The sequence below is a fragment of the Ovis canadensis genome, chromosome 25 (assembly GCF_042477335.2).
Source record: "Ovis canadensis isolate MfBH-ARS-UI-01 breed Bighorn chromosome 25, ARS-UI_OviCan_v2, whole genome shotgun sequence".
Lineage (NCBI taxonomy): Eukaryota > Metazoa > Chordata > Mammalia > Artiodactyla > Bovidae > Ovis > Ovis canadensis.
The window spans coordinates 34,875,757-34,897,325 of NC_091269.1; the positions used below are offsets into that span (position 1 = coordinate 34,875,757).

A 21,569-nucleotide genomic window follows, 5' to 3' on the forward strand; every position below is an offset into this window, starting at 1 on the left:
GGGGTTGCTAAGAGTCGGATACGACTGAGCAACTTCCCTTTCACTTTTCACTTTCATGCATTGGAGAAGGAAATGGCAACCCACTCCAGTGTTCTTGCCTGGAGAATCCCAGGGATGGGGGAGCCTGGTGGGCTGCTGTCTATGGGGTCGCACAGAGTCAGACACGACTGAAGCAACTTAGCAGTGGCAGCCGCAGTACCACCTGAGAAGCCCCAGCTAAGTAAAGGATAATAGCAAATTTAGGAGATCATGAGTAGCATGTTATGGTGGCAGCTGCATGTGTAAGTGTGTGTGTTTGTGTGTGTGTGTGTGAGAGAGAGAGAGAAAGAGAGAAAAGAAAAAAACAGTGATAGAAAACAAGATTGAAAAGTCAATTTGGGGCCAACTTGTGATAGGTCTTAAATGATTTCCTTCAGACTTTATGCTTGATCTTGTTGAAAGTGAGACATCGTCAAAGTGTTGAATAGAAGAGACGTGATAAATCGTGCCATTTAGGATGGTTCTGAATGCAGTTTGGAATGTTTTTATGGGGGATTAGAGCAGGAAGTTGATTGACCGTTTGAGAAATGACTGTGGTCAGCGAGGTAAGAAGTGATGAGATACTAAATTAGGGTGGTAGCAACTGAGCTAGAGAGGCAGGTCATACACTGAAAGGGATGATAATCAATAAAGGTGAAAGACTTTGGAGATCACTTACATAGGAAAGATAAGAAAGAAGAGCCAAGGGTCGAGGGTGTCTCCAGTTTTAGCACGGGTACCTGAGGGGCTAGTGGCTACAGGCCATCAAGTGGAACAGAGGGAGGGGATATAATGCAATCTGAGTGAGGTACAATAAGTGTTCTATGTATACTGAGTGTATGATGCTTGCAGAATATCTGGGGTCGTGGGAGGAGATGCAAATCTAGGCACAGAGTTCAGGAAAGAGGTTGAAGTTAGAGACTGATAACTAGGTATTGATAGGAGTTAGCTGAAACCAAGAGAGCTGATGAAATAATTACAGCTTTTGACCCAGCTGTTAGCTGTCACTTGGGTCATATGGGAACTCTTGAATACTAGAAAGAACACTCTTTGCCAGAAGGTAGAAACAACCCCCAAGATCCCAGAACCACAACCATCCAAATTCTCCAGCCACTTAACTTGGCAGAAACTGAACGACTGCCTCCACAGAGAAAACATATTTTGTCTCATAAATCCAATTTTTCTTGCTTGAAATATCTTAGTTTAGATACAAAGACTATATGATACCTGACATATGGTTGGTTTAGGGATTTTTGTTTTCCACAGTGATTTGATCAGATTTGCATACAATCCATTTGATCACTTCACCACCATCCATTGTAAATTTAGTTAATATTTAACCAAAATCTTAAGAAGTTTATATAAACAAATTAGATGGGCTATGAATATGAACTTGCAAACAGATGCACAGACTCCTTCTGAAGTTTTCTCTTTTAGGATTCCTTTAGTTCATTCTCTCTCCTGGGGAAATCAGCTTGACTTTCTAATTCAATGTGAAATTCCTATATGGTTTGTCTTGCTTGTATAAACTTCAGGGAGTGCAAAAGTGTCAGACTGGCCCTTGCAAAGTGGTCTCTGTGGCGTTCATCAAGACCCAATGAGTGATCTTGGTCAGTTGATTTTTCTGGCTGCTTTTAGATATATTCATTTTTTCATTTCCCAAGGTTTAACACTTCATAAAGCAAGCAGAATCTGACATGTCTTAAACCTTCGATTTATCTAATACATCTAAAATAATCCTTTGTTGGGTGAAAAAGATCAGTGTGCTTTCCCTTTAATTGCAAAATAATATTGGCAGCCGGCGCAGTTGGTGATATTCATTTTTCGTGAATAATAGCCATGAACATTGGAAGCTTGCGCCATCATTTCATCCATGTACTAGCTACCGGTAAATTCATGGATAACATTTATAAAGAGTTTACTCATGGTTTTCTCCCTTACGTTTATGCAATAAAATAAGTGATTGTTCCTTATTAGCATTTATGGATCTACTCCATTCTCTTTAAAACCTATATAGTAGTATGTAGTGTGAAAGTAAAAGGGTCACTCCCTCAGTCGTGTCCAACTCTTTGAACTCTACAGTTGCTAAGTATTTGGCATTTATGTTTATTTCTATATAGGTATTGTTGTGTGTATATGTGTCGTGTTTGACTCTTTGTGACCCCATGGATTGTAGCCCACCAGATTCCTCAGCTCGTAGGATTTTCCAGGCATGAATACTGCAGTGGGTTGCCATTACCTTCTCCAGGTGATCTTCCCTACCCAGAGATGGAACTCATGTCTCCTGCATTGGCAGATGGATTCTGTACCACTAGTGCCACTTGGGAAGCCCGTTATGTAGTATATGTGTTCCCTGATTTAATAATAACCCTATTAATGGGCACTCCGCTGCTGTTATAGAAAATCCTACTCTGAACAGGCTTATGTATATATTTTTGCACACATTTATCTGCAGGACACATTCTTAGAAGTTGACTTTGCTGGTCAAATGATAAATGTATTTTAAATTCTGATTGATACTGCCAAATGTCTTCCAAAGGAGTTGTACCAATTTGCGTCCTCAACAGCAATGAAAAAGATGCTTCTTCCCTTAATACTTTCTGATAGAGCATTCGAAAATTTTTTTTTTTGGAATCTTCACCAGACTGCTCACTGAAAAATGGTATCTTGCAGTTTAGTTTGCATTTGAAAAATGGTATTTCACTGTGGTTTGATTTGCATTTTATTATTATTTTTTAATTATATGCATTTATTTTTTGGCTGTGCTGACTCTCCATTGTTGCTCAGACTTCTCTCTAGCTGCAGGGAGCGGGGCCTGCTCTCTAGGTGCCGTGTGCAGGCGTCTGGTTGCAGTGACCTCTCTTGCTGCAAAGCACAGGCTTTAGCGGGCTTCACTAGTTGTGGCGTGTGGGCTCAGTAGTTGCAGCTCGCAGGTTCTAGAGCGCAGACGCAACAGTGGTGGTGCATGGGTTTTGTCACTCCATGGCCTGTGGGGTCTTCTTGGACCAGGAATCCAACTTACATCTCCTGCATTGGCAGGCAGATTCTTTACCACTGAGCCACCAGGGAAGCCTGATTTGCATTTTCTTAATCATATCTTTTGCGGTGAACCATATACTTAACATCTTTTGTTCATGTTTCCAGTGGTGTTCTTTTTCTTTTGCTTATTTGTGAGAGCTGTTTGCTCATTAAGAAAACTCATGCTTTCTTACATTTGTTGCAAAAATATTTACCCAGTTTTTTGTTCAACCTTTAAACTCACTTATGGTATATTTATGATATAAAATGTTTAGTTTTATAAGTTGAAATATATGTATCACCTATGGTTACTTCGTTTTATATCTTGCTTTGAAAACATCCTCACCATTACAATTGTAGAAACATAGTTCTCTGTTTTTTATTTTTAATGTTTAATTCTTTGATCCATCTGGACATGTTTTAGATATAAGGATTGAGGTAGGAATCCAATTTAATATTATTCAAGCCTTAAACCTCTTGTAATAGTCTATCACTATTTATCTTTTATCAAAGTCCTTGTGTATTTCAGTTTATTTCTTGAACTTGTTCTGTTTCATTTTTCTTCTTGACAGAATCCGATTATCTTGCTTATGGTAGCTCTTTAGTAAGTCTAATGAAAGCACACTAATTTTTTTCTCCCTTTTAGTATTTTCCAGCTACTATCTCATGCTTATTTAATCATCATATTTTAGAATCAATTTGTGTAGTCATTAGAATTAAAATCTTGGTTTATTCCAGAGATTATATTAAAATTTACAGATCAATTTAGGAGAAATTGACACTTTCTAAAATATCAAAACTTCTTACCATTCCCCAATAGAATATATCTTTCTATTTGTTAAATTATTTGTTGAAGGTCCTCAAAGTCATTTCAAAATTTTCTTCACATGAATCTGGTACATTTCCTATTCAGTTTATTCCCATGTAGTTCATGGTTCTAGTTCATATTACAATGGAAATCTCTTCAAATTTATATTCTATGTGATGTTTGTATACAAAAAAGCTATTGATTATTGTATAATTTCAGATTATTTATAATAGTTTCTTAGGTTTTTTTGTGCTTTTCCTGGCTATTCAGGACACAATCATCTATAAGTACATGATCAATTTGGCTCTTCCATTCTGATTTCTCTACCTGTCCTTTCTCTTCTCTGAGTGCACTGATACCCTTCTCCATAAAGGAAGGTATTAGTGATGTATTGGTGATACCTATTGCCATTTAGAAGTTTTAAATCTTTACAATCTGTCATTCTTTTCTTTCATAGCTTCAGGGGTTTCTAACTTGCCTTGGAAGGTATTTCCCACTCCCCAAATGCTAAAGATACATTCCATATTTTCTTCTAATATTTTAGAGTTTTTACTTTTACACTGAGATCTTCAGTCCATCTGGAATTCATTTCTATATATTGCATGAGATAAAAAATTAACTTTATTTTTTCCAGATGGTTTGCAGAATTTCCCAACATCATTTATAAAATTGGTCAATCTTTCCTCACTAGTTTGAAATGCCACTTTCATCACATTCTAAATAAGTCAGTTTTCTTTTTAAGCCAGAGCTTAAAAACTAAATGAAATGAATTACAGTAGAGAACAAAGATAGGAAATGGAGGCATAAAAACAAACATTGATAGAGTTCTACACAAACTATTTAATGTATATAATACAATACAAATGTCATTCATAGCAAATACTATAAATATAAACATTCAGAGCAAATATTCTTATAAAATATTCTAGTAAGAAAGATTTAGAGGATGGACACCCATGAAATATAAGTGCGCAAGAGTTATTTAAACATTGCTTACAGTTACTCCCATCATGTGGATTGTTATTTAAAGCCTCACAACTATAAACCTCCTCAAGCTGCCTAGTTTAACTCCAAATCAGATGTTACTGCGAGAGGATCAGAATGTACATTAAGTAAAAAAACAAAGCCTAAAATTAGAGGAAAAAAAGTAATGCTCTCTTCTGTTTTTAGATTTCTAGATGATTTGGCTTTTCATTGACATATCCAAGGCTCTAGATGTATGTCAGCGTGTATGTCATACATATATGTAGAGTGAAGGGGGAACAGTGGTTCTGCGCAATCCTTTTTCTCTTTTAACAGAAGAGTTAGTTAACAGTCATTGAGATCAACTGCCGAAGATAACAAGAGTCAGTGTGAACTCTGAAACCTTGGTGGAAATCCCCAAGTATGTGCACTAAAATGCACGCCTTCCCAAGGCTTTGAAAGATCTGTGAAATAACAAGTTAACAATTACTATTATGATACTGAACCCTATAGTACTCGGCCACATCCTTTTCATCTTCAAAAGCCTGAAGTGCTCCTACCCTTCACTTTGTTAGTGGAGCTACAACAGAGGTAACTGATGCATTTGTGTAACAATCTGCACTTTGGAAGATTAGAAAGAATATTATTGGCCAACAAAAATTTCCATTTCCTCATGTTATCTGTTCCAGCTTAAATAAAAATTAACAGAGTAGTCAAAAGAGAAAGACAGTTCACTAATCTTGCAGTGGCAAGTCATGTCCTCTAGGAAGTAGACAAAGTCCAGAGGATGATTGTGAGGCATGTTTCTACACAGCGCCACTCTGTCGTCTCACAAATGGAATGGCAGGATTTTAGGAAGGACATTCAACGGAGTTCATCCAGCAATTAAATAGCAACAACAGTAATAACAACAACAGCACCAACAACCACAAATAAACCACTTTGTTCACTGGTGAGGATATGGATGTTCTGTGTCTGTGAGGGGTTGGTAGAGAGGTATGGCCTGTATTGCATTATATGAATGATATAAGTCAGTTATGTTGTGCAGATAAAGCAGAAGCCAGTCCCAGAATGTCAGCCTCTGGGAAGTAACTGCTGTCCAGGGCACTTTACAGCAAATACTATAAATGTTTTAATAGTTCAAAAAATATCCATAATACTATAAATGGATGTTTTCAAACATTACAATATTTAGCAAACTACAATAAAAACATGCAATTAACTAAGTCAAGTTTTAAGTTTTCAGCAAGGGTCCTAGGCATACAACCTGAACTTAGGTTTTATTTTTCAATAAACTAAATGAATATAGATTTTCTTGACTATGAAAAAAGGTCCAAGAGAGTGGCTGTTCTGGCAGTCAGGTTAGCAGATGTTTCCCTTAATAGTCTTTCCTGGAAAATCTTGCAGAACATGTGTCTCTTTTGCCTCCACTACTTGTTGAGACAGCTTGCCAGGTGGCGCTAGTGGTAAAGAACCTGCCTGCCAATGCAGGAGACGGGAGATATGGATTCAATCTCTGGGTCAGGAAGATCCCCTGGAGAAGGAAGTGGCAACCCACTCCAGTTTCCTTGCCTGGAGAATCCCACGGACAGAGGAGCCTGACGGGCTCCAGTCTGTAGGGTCTCACAGAGTTGGATGTGACTGAAGTGACTTAGCATGCACGAACTTGCTAAGATTGTCTTAGGTGCTCTCTGCCTTCCTCTGCCTTCCTGGCAGTGGGGTAAATCTAGACTCTGGACTTTCTTTTTCCCAGGCCTTTGGAGGACTGCTAATTACAAAATACTTAAATACTAGAAACTCATTCACTGAGCCAAGCCAAGTCTCAGAGTCAAAAGCATTTTTAAAATATCTGCACAACAGCCATACTTCTTCATACTTTATCTATTTTTAGAGGCCCAATATTTGTTTTGCTGGAAAAGAAAAATTAAAACATAAAAAGCATGCCCATGAGCAAATCTGCAATAATAAGCAGCACATACATGTTGTAGAGGAAAACATTCAACATAAGACAGTCAACATACAAACAGATTCAGCTGAGTATCTTTATAAATAGAAGTTATTATTTTGTGTTTAATTGCTAAACGTTTTAAATAACATGCCCTTAAAAGTTATCAAGTTCTTTATATAAATACAATTTCCTGATGTTAACTTTTCATAAAATTATTATGGAAAATTCTAAATGTACTCTTATTATTTTCATGTGTAAATTTGCAATCATCATATTGTTAAAATTAGAAACATGAGGAAGAAAAGAAACAGAAATATTATCAAGCACCAAAGAAACTATTAACTGAAAAATATTAATTTTTCTGTATAAAAAGTTTGTCTATGCAAGTATGAAATAATTTGAACAGATATCATGTCACACAGATTTATAGATAAAATCTGTCCCAACTGGGTGTCCCTAGGTCATATCCAATTTAAGTTCACACCCTGCCTTATCTTTAATGTCCCTTTCAATTCCTGAGCATAATAACAGGGTGGAATTATGCTTTGAACCCTAAAGGAACAGTTTTGGAGTTGTTTGCCTTATATAATTACTGCTATAAAGCCAGGTAAGTTTTCACACTGTATCTTTAAAAGCAAAAATCATTTTAAAAGGTTCTGAATCACCTCCAACGGGAACGTACAGAGGCATATGAAAAGAAAATACAGCTATTTAAGTACTGGGGAAATGCAGTCATAATGCAGGGAAGAAAAGCGAATTTCCTGATTTCTACAATGCTGTGGCATTTTCTGACCCCCGTCACTCATCAAGGGCTGTCGGTGGTGAGGAGGGCTAATGCAAGCCTCCATCACCACCATCTTCCCGAGACCAAAGGCCAGCTCCAGCAGTGGCAGTTCAGAGGTGCTCCCAGGACTGCAGGCGGATGCTAGCGATTGTGGTACCACTTAAAGGGCCTGAAATACCTTTATTCACTGCTTCAGTGCTTTCTTGCATCAACCCACATAATTCGACTTGGCAATATAGAAAATGGTAAAGTGGAGTTAAGGGAAATCCTGACGAAGACTGCAAATCATGTTCAGAGTGGAAATTGTGACTCTGTCAGCATTACCAGTATTTCCTGCCCAACAACCAGTAGATCTGTAACCAAAATGGCTTGCTGTGAATTTTGCAGCACCCAAGCCAAAGCAATAACATTTCCAGAAAAGCATATGCACCATGACAGAAGACCACAGCAGCCCAGAAAAATGATTTTCCTGGGAAGGTCCATGCAGTGATGAATAGGGCTCTTGATGCTATGGCAGCTGGGCAGAGATTTTCACTGTTTCCAGCACACAGTGAGGTAATTTTAAAGGCACTTTTCCCTCCATTTGTTCTACATTCACTGAATGTACATTTTTTGATGTCAGAGGGACACTGCAGAAAAGATCAGATGAGATAGTCTGACAATAGAGCCAAAGTTCAAAGATGCTCCATTTTCAGGTAACAGCCGCGACAGTTTGTCTGCATTAAATCTCTTGAGGGCATGTCACTCTCACCCGGTCCACAGCTTTTCAAACAGTTCAAAACAAACAAATCACTTAGTCGTTGAACAACTCTAACATCTGATACCATCACACAGAAGTTGTAGCGATAGCCACTAATCAAAGTTCTTTTCATTCCGTTCAAAAGAGAAAATTTCTCAGCTTTGGTTTAAGATCACTTTTTATGTTGTTCTTTTGAAAATTATTATATGCCAAAGCTAAAAAAGAGAGAGAAGATTCTGTCTGAAAGACGAACCAGAAAAGTCAAGCTGTCTAGCTGCACGCTGCTGTCAGAGACTAACTATGGTGTGGGGTGGGAGTCGTCGGAGGTGACTGGCGAGGCCTGTAAAGGAATAGCCAAGGCCTCCATGGAACTGCCTGGCCAGGCCTCAGGTGAGACCCCACGCTCAGCAGGTGCATCCGGGCATCTGTGCTCTCCTTTCAGGCGTTCCGGCTGACTTCGCAAGGAAGCACGTACATCCAAGGCCAACACCACCAGGCGGTAGAACTGTAACACAACCACCAGGAAATTCTTGGCAGCAAAGAACACTAGCATCTGGTTGATCACTTTGAAATAGGTCATGAGTATGAGCCGCACAACAAGGAAGGGACCATCTTGTATGAAGATACTGATTCCAATGTTCCATAGGTCGGCACTGTATTGGCAGAAGAACCGGCTGGAGAACCCCCTCGTTGTCATGGACACAGGGCACACGACATTCTGTACTGAAAACACAAGACAGGCCAATTAACGCAGGTCTCTGAAATGCATAAGAGAATGGAGTGGGTAAAAGCCATCAAACATTGGGGCTAGGCTAGTTCACGATTGGGAGTGAGCCTGTAATTTCATTCCGCGGGGCAGGGGCATAGAAACAGCTGAAACCACCCTGCCGTTGGACAGCCTTCATCATTTTATATTCAAAATGCATCATCTGTTTTCAGTCCAATCAAACACATGAAAGAAAACCAGCCTCTACTTTCTATCCATGTAGAAAAAAAATCCAGCTCACCTTCAAGTCCTCACACTGGGGAAAGCACCATTAACTAGCTAGATAAAGAACAGAAGAAACCGCCCTGTCTGTCTTTGAAGTCTGCAGCATAGGGAGGCATCAGGGCGGCAGGGTACTCTGGGCCTCGAGTCAGGGAGTCTGGCTGTTGCTTCTGGCTTCCTTACTTTCTAACAGCAAGATGCTGGCCACGTTACTTAGGCTGCCTGGGCCTGCAGTTTCCTCCTTTGAAAACTGCAGAACAATGATACCTTTGAGGAGAGGGCCCCCTATTCCCTGATTCTTTTTGTTTCCATTAGACTAACACCCTGTAGAGAAGGCAATGGCAACCCGCTCCAGTACTCTTGCCTGGAAAATCCCATGGATGGGAGGAGCCTGGTGGGCTGCAGTCCATGGGGTCGCTAGGAGTCGGACTCGACTGAGAGACTTCACTTTCAGTTTTCACTTTCATGCATTGGAGAAGGAAATGGCAACCCACTCCAGTGTTCTTGCCTGGAGAATCCCAGGGACGGGGGAGCCTGGCAGGCTGCCATCTATGGGGTTGCACAGAGCTGGACACGACTGAAGCAACTTAGCAGCAGCAGCAGCAACACCCTGGCAACTCTCCTTTCTCCCTGTCCATCTTTCCCTTAAGATAACGTATGACTTACCTGGCTGCTAAATTTGGAAGATGAACCGGAGTATACATGGCCAAGATCCTTCTGCATCCTTTCTTTGGTACCTACCTATTTACTGTGTAGGCTGACTCACTCAGGCCTCTCTGTAAACTGTGTTGTGAAAATTCAAGTGCTTCTTCAAATTCAAACTTAAGTCATGTTAAACATATTTCTCTAATGGTAGTGGGAAAAAAGCCCAAATAACTGCCGTTGTTACTGTATTTTGTCTAATTCCTTACGGTTTTGTTTCACAGTTTATAAGAAAGACTGGATATAATTACTGATTTTCCAGTTGAACAAAAGGAGGTCCAATCAACAATGGAACCTTATTTGTTTTAATTTTTAAAATGTAAATTTAATTCAGGGTCAAGGGCAGAAAATAATCCTTTTATAATAACACAGCCTTCCACGTGGAGTTTTCAAACAAAGAATGCCTTCGTCTGTTGGAGCCTGCAAATACTATGAAGCCGCTTTGATATGGGTGCACATAATGTACTGTTTGTTGGAAAATACAATAGTGATTTAGTCAGAAGTAACATTTGGTCTTTGTTTTTCAAACAGCTGCATAACATTATCGCCCATGAAAGTTTACAAAATTTCTTTCTTATATAAAAATTTTCTAAGTGAGGCTATAAACCACAAGATATGGGAGGGGGAGGACGAGCAGCGAGAATGACAAAAGAAAAACCAAGATAAGATCAATAATAGTCTTTCCTAAGATGTTAGGGTCAGGAAATGTCTCCCAGAGGATTTCCTGAGGGTATCATTCAACATCTAAACTGATGGTGCCTAATATGCTGGCAGAGGACACCAGCTGATCAATGGGTATAGAGCATGTGTGTGTGTGTGTGTGTACTTATTTGTATACGTTTGTTTGCAATTATTAACTCATAATTAGGTTCTGAGCATTTCCAAAAAGCCACAGCCATGCTTTCCATCTATTGTATTGACAGTTTTGTTTTGCAAAAGTGGATGATAAGGTCTAAAATGGCCTCTGAAACCTCTGTGCTTATCAAAGTGGGCCGAAAAGGATGCAGAAAAATTAAATATCTTAGTACAAAAATTCATTCTACCCCTGAGGTCATCAGGTAGGGTTCCATAAGAGAGGAATCAGACTTAAGGAAAATATAACTATTCAATCCAAGAACTTATTCAGAGTGAAATGGCATCCAGGAGAATTGCCACATCAAAATTCTAGGGCTCCTACAATTTATAGGCTCACTCCAGGTCAATGCAGTACAATAAAACCATCGGTATTAATAAAAAAAATACATTCTATATCTGTGTTAACAACACAGCCATGTATGACCACTGAGCAGGCTAGTGTGACTGAGGAACTGAACTTTTAATTTGATTTAATTTTAGTAACTTTAAATTGCCACATGTGGCTAGTGGGTACTGTACTGGATAACGTAGCACTGGATCATCAGTATGAAATGCCTGAGGAACAGTTCACTTCTGGCAAAGGCTTAGGGGGTTTATGTCTTTATTAAAATAAGCCCAGGGGAATATAAGACCCACTACTGAGGAAAAAAATCTAGTTTTCCATGTGGCCCTGAAACTGCTCTTATTCCTTTCGACATTCTAATACAAAGGTCTGACAAAAGAATGAAAATGACCCCTTAAAAATATCAAGAGACAGCATTTATATGCCAGTAACTATGCTAATAAGCACAACTGTTGCAAACTACATCTTATTTTTGTCACCAAAAGAACACTCAACCCTCACTACAACAATTATCAACCTTATTTCATGGATGAAAAACTGAGGCTCCTAACTAATTTTCAGAAGTGATGGAACCACTGTATGAAATGGACATAAGGCTGTGCTCTAATCCTCTCAACTACCTCAGGTTCACCAGGTACCTGAAGGGAACCTTCTTGTGGCTCTCCCCAGCTTCAACCCGCTTTTCTTCTAAACTGAGCTGGAACTAACACTGAGATATCAAAGTGATAAAAAAATGATAGTCCTCTCAAATGAGTCCTTACCTTCATTACAGTTTCATAGTCAAGAGCTGTTATTTTCGGTTTCTCTGAACAAACATCAGATACTTACCTGCCAGGTCAAGTGGAAACTGTAGCATGCTCCAGGTCCATATAACAAGGATGGAATAAACCAAGGCAGGGCTATTCCTGGAATGTAGACAATATTTTAAATTAGCGATGAAAAACATGATCACATGCAGAAAACTATTTCCTCTTTTCTCTCCTTTTTGACTATACTCTAATAAATGAGAGCTCTCAGCTCTCATTTATTAGGGTATAATATCTAATATTATAAGATATTATCTTGGTGATCACCAAGATATTTGTGAAAAATCCATGCATGATTAAAATGAAATAATGAAAAAGAAGTTTTTAAAAATATGAAACTTCAAACCCAACTTCCACATGTGGCAACATCTATGTGAATCATGGCAAAACCTCTCGGTCCTGTATTGCTGAATTTCGTTTTACAGAATCACAGAAGCATTATAGGACAAAAGTTAAGATATTAACCTGAAAATTCAGAGGGGTTATTTCAAGAAATTTCAAGGACAGAAAGTGAAAATTGTCCCAGGTTCCCAAGACTCTGACTTAAAAATCCCTCTCCAAAGGGTTGGATAAAGCTCAACAATTAAGAGCTTAGCCTGTAAAAGAAACTCCATCCTCAGCTGGAGAAAAAAGTGGGAAGATAAATCCAATAATCAAAGATTTACAGTGGACACTAGGAGGTAAATTATTTCATTCACAATTGAATGTGTTTCAGTTGTGAATCAAGGAATATGATTGTTTCATTCACCGCTGGATTCCCAGTGCCTAAAAGAGTGCCTGGGAAATAACAGTCACTTAGCAAATATTTATGGAAGGAATTGTTGCATGCACAAAAGGATCCCTACCTGGAAAATGTACAGATGTCATAGACCGAGGAGAATGGTCTCAAAGACTAAAGTCAGAAAGAATAGAGGTTACAAAAATATAAAGGATATGAAAGAAGAATCAAAGTCACTCTTTTACAGCAAAAACCCAAAGGAAGTTATCAATTTGAGGTTAGTGGTGTAATAACAGATTTTGTTGCCAACTTCTCTGTCAAGAGGGATTTCCAGAATGGAGAGGGATAGAAAAACATCAGGGAAGAGTAATTGAAACCAAATTCAATGAGGTGATTGTAAGGGATGTTTTTAAATGTTCCAAGTATTGAAGTCCTGAAAAATTAGATCTCAAAACTCTGAGAGAATTTGTAAATGAGATTTCTAAGCCATCATTATCTGTCCTGGCAGTTGATGGTGCAGACAAGGTTGACAAAAAATGAGGTCTTAACTTTCAAAATGAAGCAAAAGTATATCTTGAACTATAAAAGTGCATTTACTATTAATCCCCAGTTAGATTATAAAACTGGTTATTTGAAAGATTTCTGAGAGCCTGTATTGAAGAGAACAGTAATTACTAGGAATCATCATAGGTTTCCTGAGAACAAAAGCACTCATCTAAGATTTTCTCTCTCTCTCTTTCCTTTTCTTTAAAAATAGTTAGGATTACTAAGCAGGTAATGATATATAAATTAATAATAGACATTTGGATTTAAACAAGGCTCATGAAAAAGCCTCCCGTGGTGTTCTTATTAGCAAGATGAAGAAATGTTCTGGGTGTGAGTACAGTTAGGTGGATTCCTAACTGCGTAAATGACTCCCCAAAGGAAGCTCTCTACCGGGTGGCTGCAAGCCCTGCTTTTGATTCTGTTGCACTTCACATTTCATCCCTGAGTTGGTTGCTGATGCTGATGGAAGGCTTCTCCTATGCACATATGACACTGGAGGTTGGATCGGAAACCAATACCCCAGAAGACACAACCAGGATCCCCAGAGATCTTGACAGGGTGTAACTGAATGACCTTTAATAGGATAGAAGAGGTGGCACTTCATAGCAGCCATTCAAAAGGCTCAAGGATTTTCCCGTCCTATTATTTAATTATGAGTCCACAGTGTGACATAATTTTTGATTTTCCAAAATCAAATGCAATCATAGATCACTTCCCAAGAAGTATTAGTCAAGAATTTTAAATCCAAATGCCTGGGGAATGTGATCTATAATTTTCCCTTTGCAGTTTCAATGTCTACATTTAGCAGACCTTCAATAAGTGCCTGGATTTTTAAATAATCTTACCTGCAGTTTCTGAGCTCATACTATGTGCCAGGGAGTTTTCTAAGTATTTAGCTCTGCAGTCACACTTAATCCTCATACCAGCTCAACAAATGGGTACACTTATGATCCCTATTTGGCCAGTGATTTTAGCATCCACCCTTTTAACCTTTACGTGATAGTATTTCCATGAAGAAAATGGAAAGTTTTAGCCCTGCTCTGTTCTACAGTGTTCAGAGTATATCTGAAATATTATGTGCTGCCTTCATGTTTTAGGAGGAACGTTTAAAACGTCTTTGGTCCAAAAGAGAGAGTCTTGGATGGTGAGAGACCTCAGAGCTATGTTAGACGTGGCAGAGTTCATGAAACTAAAAACCAGACAATTCCTTAAAAACTGAAAGCGTTATCATCTGAAAATGAATTAAACTTATTTCTTGTGACTTCAGAGAACCAATTCAGGTTCAAAGGATTTTAGCTGCACCTATAAGAATCCAAATTTCATCACAATAGAGGAAAGTACTTTCTTATAATATTAACTCAAAATAGAATGAGTTGCCCCTGGGGTTAGTATATTCTCTATTAGTGAAAATGTTCAAAGAAAGTCTGGACAAAAACTTATTGAGAACATTTTGGAGAGGATTTTGCAAGAGATGTAAAATAGATTTCTCCATAGATGGTCACTTTTGAAGTTTCTTCTCATCTCAGACTTCAATAATTCTACCAAAAACCTCAGGTGCAATTTTGTCTGCAAGGCAGCAGAAAGAAATGGTAAGGCATGAACTCTGGTGCTGGGTTGCCAGAATTCAAACATCAGCTCTAACCCTCTCCAGAAAAACAGGGCATGGGCCTCCAATTCCAGACTAATCATTTACCAGCTACATGAATATGAACAAATAATATAATACCTATGTGCTTTAGTTTGGTGGGTTAGTTGCTAAGTCAAGTCATGTCTGACTATTTATGACCCCATGGACTGTAACCTGCCAGGGTCCTCTGTCCTTGGGATTCTCCAGGCCAGAATACTGGAGTAGGTTGCCATTTTCTTCTCCAAGGGATCTTCTCCTGCTTTAGTTCATGCACTTTCAATGACAGTAATAATGGCTACTGGATTTTATTTGATAGTTGTATTACATGTTGTTTAAATATGTTAAACATATAAAATCAGCTCTCAGAACAGCACATGATACAGGCTAAGCATAGTTGAGTGCTACAAGCTATATGTATATATATTACTAGGTAATCTTGAGACTGTCACAGCTTCTCTTGACTGCCACTGTTAAACTTATAAAATCCTGATACTGATGGTCTCTACTTAATGGTGTTATTGTAAGGACTAAATAACTTATCACAACTAAAACCCTTAAAGCAGTACTTGGAACACAGCAAGAGATAAATATTACCAACCACTACTATTAGTAGTAGTAATAGTATTTTTATTATGGGAACATTCTTCTTAAACACTTTGTGCTTTAACTTCATTATTACACAAAATAGGGATAAATGATAAACTGACCTTGACCCTAAATAAGATTCTAACTCTATGATACTGAATATATATTTTTTGCAAGTGTTCTCTGAGCACATGCAGTATGGGAGAATGTGGGTATTGACAAATGTATTAGTAAAGTTATCAAACATAAATTTTGAAAGGATGATCAGAAAATCTTTGGAACAAATTTGCATTATGAATTCAGGCAGTAAAATTTACTCAGTAAGGTTAAATGCTGGAATATAATTAAATCACTAAGCTTAAATGGCAAACACTCCAAACTTATGATGGAGTTTTGGAATGAATTTATCCAACATTGTCTCTATTGTGTAATTGTCTCCCCCACTTGTCTTGCCCCATTTTCTCATGTGTAATCTATCTTCATAAATGTCAGCTGACAAGCATGTAAGCAGACAATGGACTCTATTCATAGAGAGACAAAAGATCTTTTGAAGTATAATTATGGATGTGAGTATCACTTCTCTACTTGGAAAACTTAGGAGGATAAAAGACTGACATTTGGTAGATCAGTACACCAAAACTATTGAGTGAAAAACTAAAGATAAAGTCATGCACTGCTAGTTGTTTTTAATTTTTAAGTTTATTGATTTACAATATTGTGTTAATTTCTGCTGGACAGCAAAATGACTCAGTTATACATATATATATATATATATATATATATATATATATATATATGTTCTTTTTTTTATTTCTTTCCATATGGTTTATCCCAGGACATTGAATATAGTTCCCCATGCTATACCACAGGATCAGTTGTCTCTCCATTCTATATGTAAGAGTTTGCATCTACTGACCCCAACTCCAACTTCCATCACTTCTCCACCCCACTTCTTGGCAACGATGTTTGTTCTCTATGTTCGTGAGTCTGTTTCTGCTTTGTAGGTAGGTTCATCTGTGTCATACTTTAGATTCCACATGTAAGTGGTGTCATATGATATGTCTTTTTCTGACTTACTTCATTTAGTATGATAATCTCTAGTTGCATTCATGTTGCTGAAAATGGCATTATTTCATTCATCTTTAATGACTGAGTAATATCCATTGTATACAATAGATATTTATGTCAATAGATATTTAGATCAGTTCCCTGTCTTGGCTATTGTAAATAATGCTGCTGTGAACGTAGGAGTGCATTGTATCTTTTTGAATTATAATTTTGTCTGGATATATGCCCAGGAGTGAGATTGCTGGATCATTCTGTGCTGTGCTGTGCTTAGTCACTCGGTCATGTCTGATTCTTTGTGATCCCATGGACTGTAGCCCACAAGGCTCCTCTGTCCATGGAGATTCTCCAGGCAGGAATACTGGGATGGGTTGCCATGCCTTCCTCCAGGTTGCTGGATCATAGGGCAAGCCTATTTTTAATTTTCGGAGGCTCCCCCATACTGTTTTCCAGAGTGGCTGCACCAATTTATATTCCCAGCACAGTGTAGGAAGGTTCCCTTTTCTCCATGTCCTCTCCAGCATTTGTTATTTTAGACTTTGTAATGATGGCTATTCTGACCACTGAGAGATGATACTTCATTGTAGTTTTGATTTGCATTCTCCAATAATTGGTGATGCTGAGCATCTTTCCATGCACCTATTGGCCGGCTGTATGTCTTCCTCGGAGAAATGTTTGTTTAGGTTCTTCTGCTCATTTATTTATTTATTTATTTTGTGTTGTTGAGTTGTGTGAACCGTTTGTATACTTTGGAAATTAAACCTGATTGGTCACATTGTTTGCAGATATTTTCTCCCATTCCATAGGTTATTTCATTTTGTTTATGGCTTCCTTTGCTATAAAAAAGCTTGTACCCTTGACTAGCTCCCATTTGTTTATTTTTGTCTTTATTTCTATTGCCTTGGGAGATTGACTTAAGAAAACAGTGGTATGATTTATGTTGCAGAGCATTTTGCCTATGTTCTCTTCTAGTTTTATTGTGTCTTGTCTAATTGTGTCTTTATGGCATTCTGAGTTCATTTTTTATGCATGTGTAAGGGTGTGTTTTCATGCATTGCTGATTTGCGTAACTCTGTCCTTTTGGAAGTGTAAACTCGTCCATAAATAACAGATAATCAGTGGATAGACTTGCTCTAGCTTTCTAAAAAGCATCTGACAAGCTCTTCAGAGGAGGGGAAAAATTAAGGGGAGAGAGAGAGAAGGAACGAAAGGAAATGAAGTATTAATCTAACCTGGAAGAAATGTTTCACCAAACAAAGAGAGCTAAATTAAAAGAACACACAGTGTGAACATAGAAAAACTCTCCCTTGTTTGGTCAAATATTTACAGTGAAGTTGCAATAAGGCTACAGGAACATTTTACCAAATGTGTTTTTTCTTTTCAACAGATGATCTATGTTCAAAAAAAGACTGCACAGAGTGATCTCCAAAGGTGTAAAGAACCACTTAACTGTTGCTGGCAACTATATGGAAATTTAGACTTGTTAAAATGCTGGAGGGTGGCTTTAGCAGAATGAAATGGTCCGCAAACCCTATCCGCAGCAAACATACATAACAATGGAAAAAATATCGAAAACAACCACTTCATATCTCTGGAAATAAACCAAAGGCAAATAATACATTAAGTAATTTATTCATGAAAACCTGGTAGAACTTTAGTTAAGAAGAGTGAGTATCTAAGACATTCTTGCCCATGAGATATTCCTTTATCCCTCCAGCTTTGTATGTAAAGGAAAAATTGCATCAGACAATTAAATAAATGAAGACTTCATTGAAGGTCATTGCAGTAAGGGAGAGAGACTGAATTCACCCCCATTGAAACAAAAGGCAGAAGAGTTTTTAAACAGGGGGGTAAACCAGTGGAAAAGTACTAGAGGACATTAAAGTGGAAGTTGGTCAATGTGATTAGGCCATCTGTATTTGCTTATTGGCACTGATCTAAGTTATGTTCCTATCATCCCAAAGAGTCTAGGAGACAGAAGTGCTATCTTTCTTGATGATCAAATTTCAAAGGGATAGCTCTTACATCCTTAAGAAAGATATTCCTGGGTCATATTATAAAACTGGAAAGAGGGTGAGAAAAGACTTGCATCTCAAAGGGACGGAGGAAGAATTTACAACCCCAAGTGTTTTTTTTTAATAAATGCTTTAAGGAAAGGAAAATCAGAGGCCTATATGCAGGAATAAACCTTTTTAAAGTTTAGTCAACATGAGGGAAATGTTAAAATTGTCTTGGTCAATCGGAGTAGTGGTTTTTACAACAGGGAGAGCTTGACAATGAAAACCAGAAGCTCCTTGTAATCAGAGTATACTGACTTGATGTGGAGTAGAGTGTGAAATCCCATGGTTAAAGGTGTGGTCAGTGAAGGTAACAAATTTGGTTGGAAATGAATGGAGAAGTCAAAAACTTTGCTACTTTGAGGTTGCAATCATGAGATGGATGAAACTGGAGCCGATTATACAGAGTGAAGTAAGCCAGAAAGAAAAACACCAATACAGTATACTAACACATATATATGGAATTTAGGAAGATGGCAATGACGACCCTGTATGCAAGACAGGGAAAGAGACACAGATGTGTATAACGGACTTTTGGACTCAGAGGGAGAGGGAGAGGGTGGGATGATTTGGGAGAATGACATTCTAACATGTATACTATCATGTGAATTGAATCGCCAGTCGATGTCTGACGCAGGATGCAGCATGCTTGGGGCTGGTGCATGGGGATGACCCAGAAAGATGTTCTGGGGAGGGAGGTGGGAGGGGGGTTCATGTTTGGGAATGCATGTAAGAATTAAAGATTTTAAAATTTAAAAAATAAAAAACTAAAAATTAAAAAAAAAAATAAAAAAAAAAAAAAAAAAAAAAAAAAAAAAAAAAAAAAAAAAAAAAAAAAAAAAAAAGAAATTTAATGGAGAAACTCTGAAAACAAAAGAGCCAGAGAAAGGCTAGGTAACATCTCCATGTATGCCAGACATATGCAGAGATGATCCAAGAAGGGTCAGTAAAGATTTGAAACTGGATAAATATGAAAACTTTGATGTGCTTCCAGTGTATAAAAAGATCCATTTGTTCATGAAAGGTGGAAATCAAATAGGCTCAAGGCATTTGATCATAATTGCTGCTCAAATCATTTGACTGATCATAAGCTGTGCAGTTATAGGTGTGACTCTAATAGCCACACTAAAGACAAAAATAAGGAATAAAAAGAAACAACAAGATCAAGCAGAGACATCAGTGAATGGAATCCAAGGGAAGATAGAATCCTCAGAATAAATTCAGGCAGTTTATTGAGACAACAAAAACAAGAAGATGCCTGAGGCATATGGGGAAGCCTGAGGATAATATATTGCAACACAATATAAAATGTCTAGTTTTTAGCCAAAAGAATATGAGACATACAAAGAAACAGGAATGTGTGATTCAGCTCAGGAAAAAACAACAACAACAATCAATCAATCAATCAATCACTAGAAACTAACTCTAATGGGGTCCAATTGTTGGCTTTAGCAGATAAAGATATCAGAGCAACTATAACACATATCCTCAAACAATGAAAGAAAACTATTCCATAAACCAAAGAAAAGTATGATGACAATGATTCAACAACTAAATAATTGAACTATGAAATATAAACTAAAAAGAGACTTAAATAGAAATTCTGGAGTTGAAGATATGGGAACTGAAATGAAAATTTCACTAGATGAATTCTGCAATTTGACTCTACATATATATTGGAGATGGTAGACAAATCAGTGACCTGAAAGATAAATCAGTGAAAACTAACCAGTCTAAAGACTAGAGAGTAAAGCAGGAGAAAAAGAAGAGTCTGAGAGACCTACAGAATGCAATTAAGCATATCTATTTGTGATAGAAGTTCGGATTCATGTTAATGTGTGGCAAAACCAATACAATATTGTAAAGTAAAAATAATAATAAATAAATAAAAAGAAAGTCAAAAAAAGAAGTCTCAGAAAGAAGAGACAATGGAGGAGAAAACGTGAAGAAATTAGAGCTGAAAAGTCCTCTGTATGAGGAAAAATATTAATTTACATATCCTAGATCAACAGATCAGAATAAACTGGAAAATTCTGAAACAGATGGGAATACCAGACCACCTGACCTGATTCTTGAGAAACCTGTATGCAGCTCAGGAAGCAACAGTTAGAACTGGACATGGAACAACAGACTGGTTCCAAATAGGAAAAGGAGTGCCTCAAGGCTGTATATTGTCACCCTGCTTATTTAACTTCTATGCAGAGTACATCATGAGAAACACTGGACTGGAAGAAACACAAGCTGGAATCAAGATTGCTGGGAGAAATATCAATAACCGCAGATATGCAGGTGATACCACCCTTATGACAGAAAGTGAAGAGGCACTAAAGAGCCTCTTGATGAAAGTGAAAGAGGAGAGCGAAAAAGTTGGCTTGAAGCTCAACATTCAGAAAACGAAGATCATGGCATCTGGTCCCATCACTTCATGGGAAATAGATGGGGAAACAGTGGAAACAGTGGCTGACTTTATTTTTGGGGGGCTCCAAAATTACTGCAGATGGTGACTTCAGCCATGAAATTAAAAGACGCTTACTCCTTGGAAGGAAAGTTATGACCAACCTAGACAGCATATTCAAAAGCAGAGACATTACTAAGGTCTGTCTTGTCAAGGCTATGGTTTTTCCAGTAATCATGTATGGATGTGAGAGTTGAACTATAAAGAAAGTTGAGCACAGAAGAATTGACGCTTTTGAACTGTAGTGTTGGAGAAGACTCTTGACAGTCCCTTGGACAGCAAGGAGATCCAACCAGTCTATCCTAAAGGAGATCAGACTTGGGTGTTCACTGGAAGGACTGATGTTGAAGCTGAAACTCCAATACTTTGGCCACTTGTTGCGAACAGCGGATTCATTTCAAAAGACCCTGATGCTGGAAAAGATTGAGGGCAGGAGGAGGAGGGGACGATAGAGGATGAGATGGTTGGATGGCATCACTGAATCAATGGACTTGAGTTTGCGTAAACTCCGGGAGTTGGTGATGGACAGGGAGGCCTGGCGTGC

At 38.0% G+C, this 21,569-nt stretch overlaps 1 protein-coding gene across 1 annotated transcript in view; it reads right to left on the reverse strand.

Moving 5' to 3' along the window:
- Window positions 1-4,664: 4,664 nt before the first annotated feature.
- TMEM26 (transmembrane protein 26) overlaps window positions 4,665-21,569 on the reverse strand; it is a 65,486-nt gene continuing 48,581 nt past the window's right edge. The window contains exons 5-6 of the mRNA XM_069571747.1: window positions 11,995-12,071; window positions 4,665-9,001 (exon numbers count right to left, since the gene is read on the reverse strand). Coding sequence (XP_069427848.1) covers window positions 8,577-9,001; window positions 11,995-12,071 — 502 coding nt within the window. The 3' untranslated portion in view covers window positions 4,665-8,576. The remainder of the gene's footprint in view (window positions 9,002-11,994; window positions 12,072-21,569) is intronic.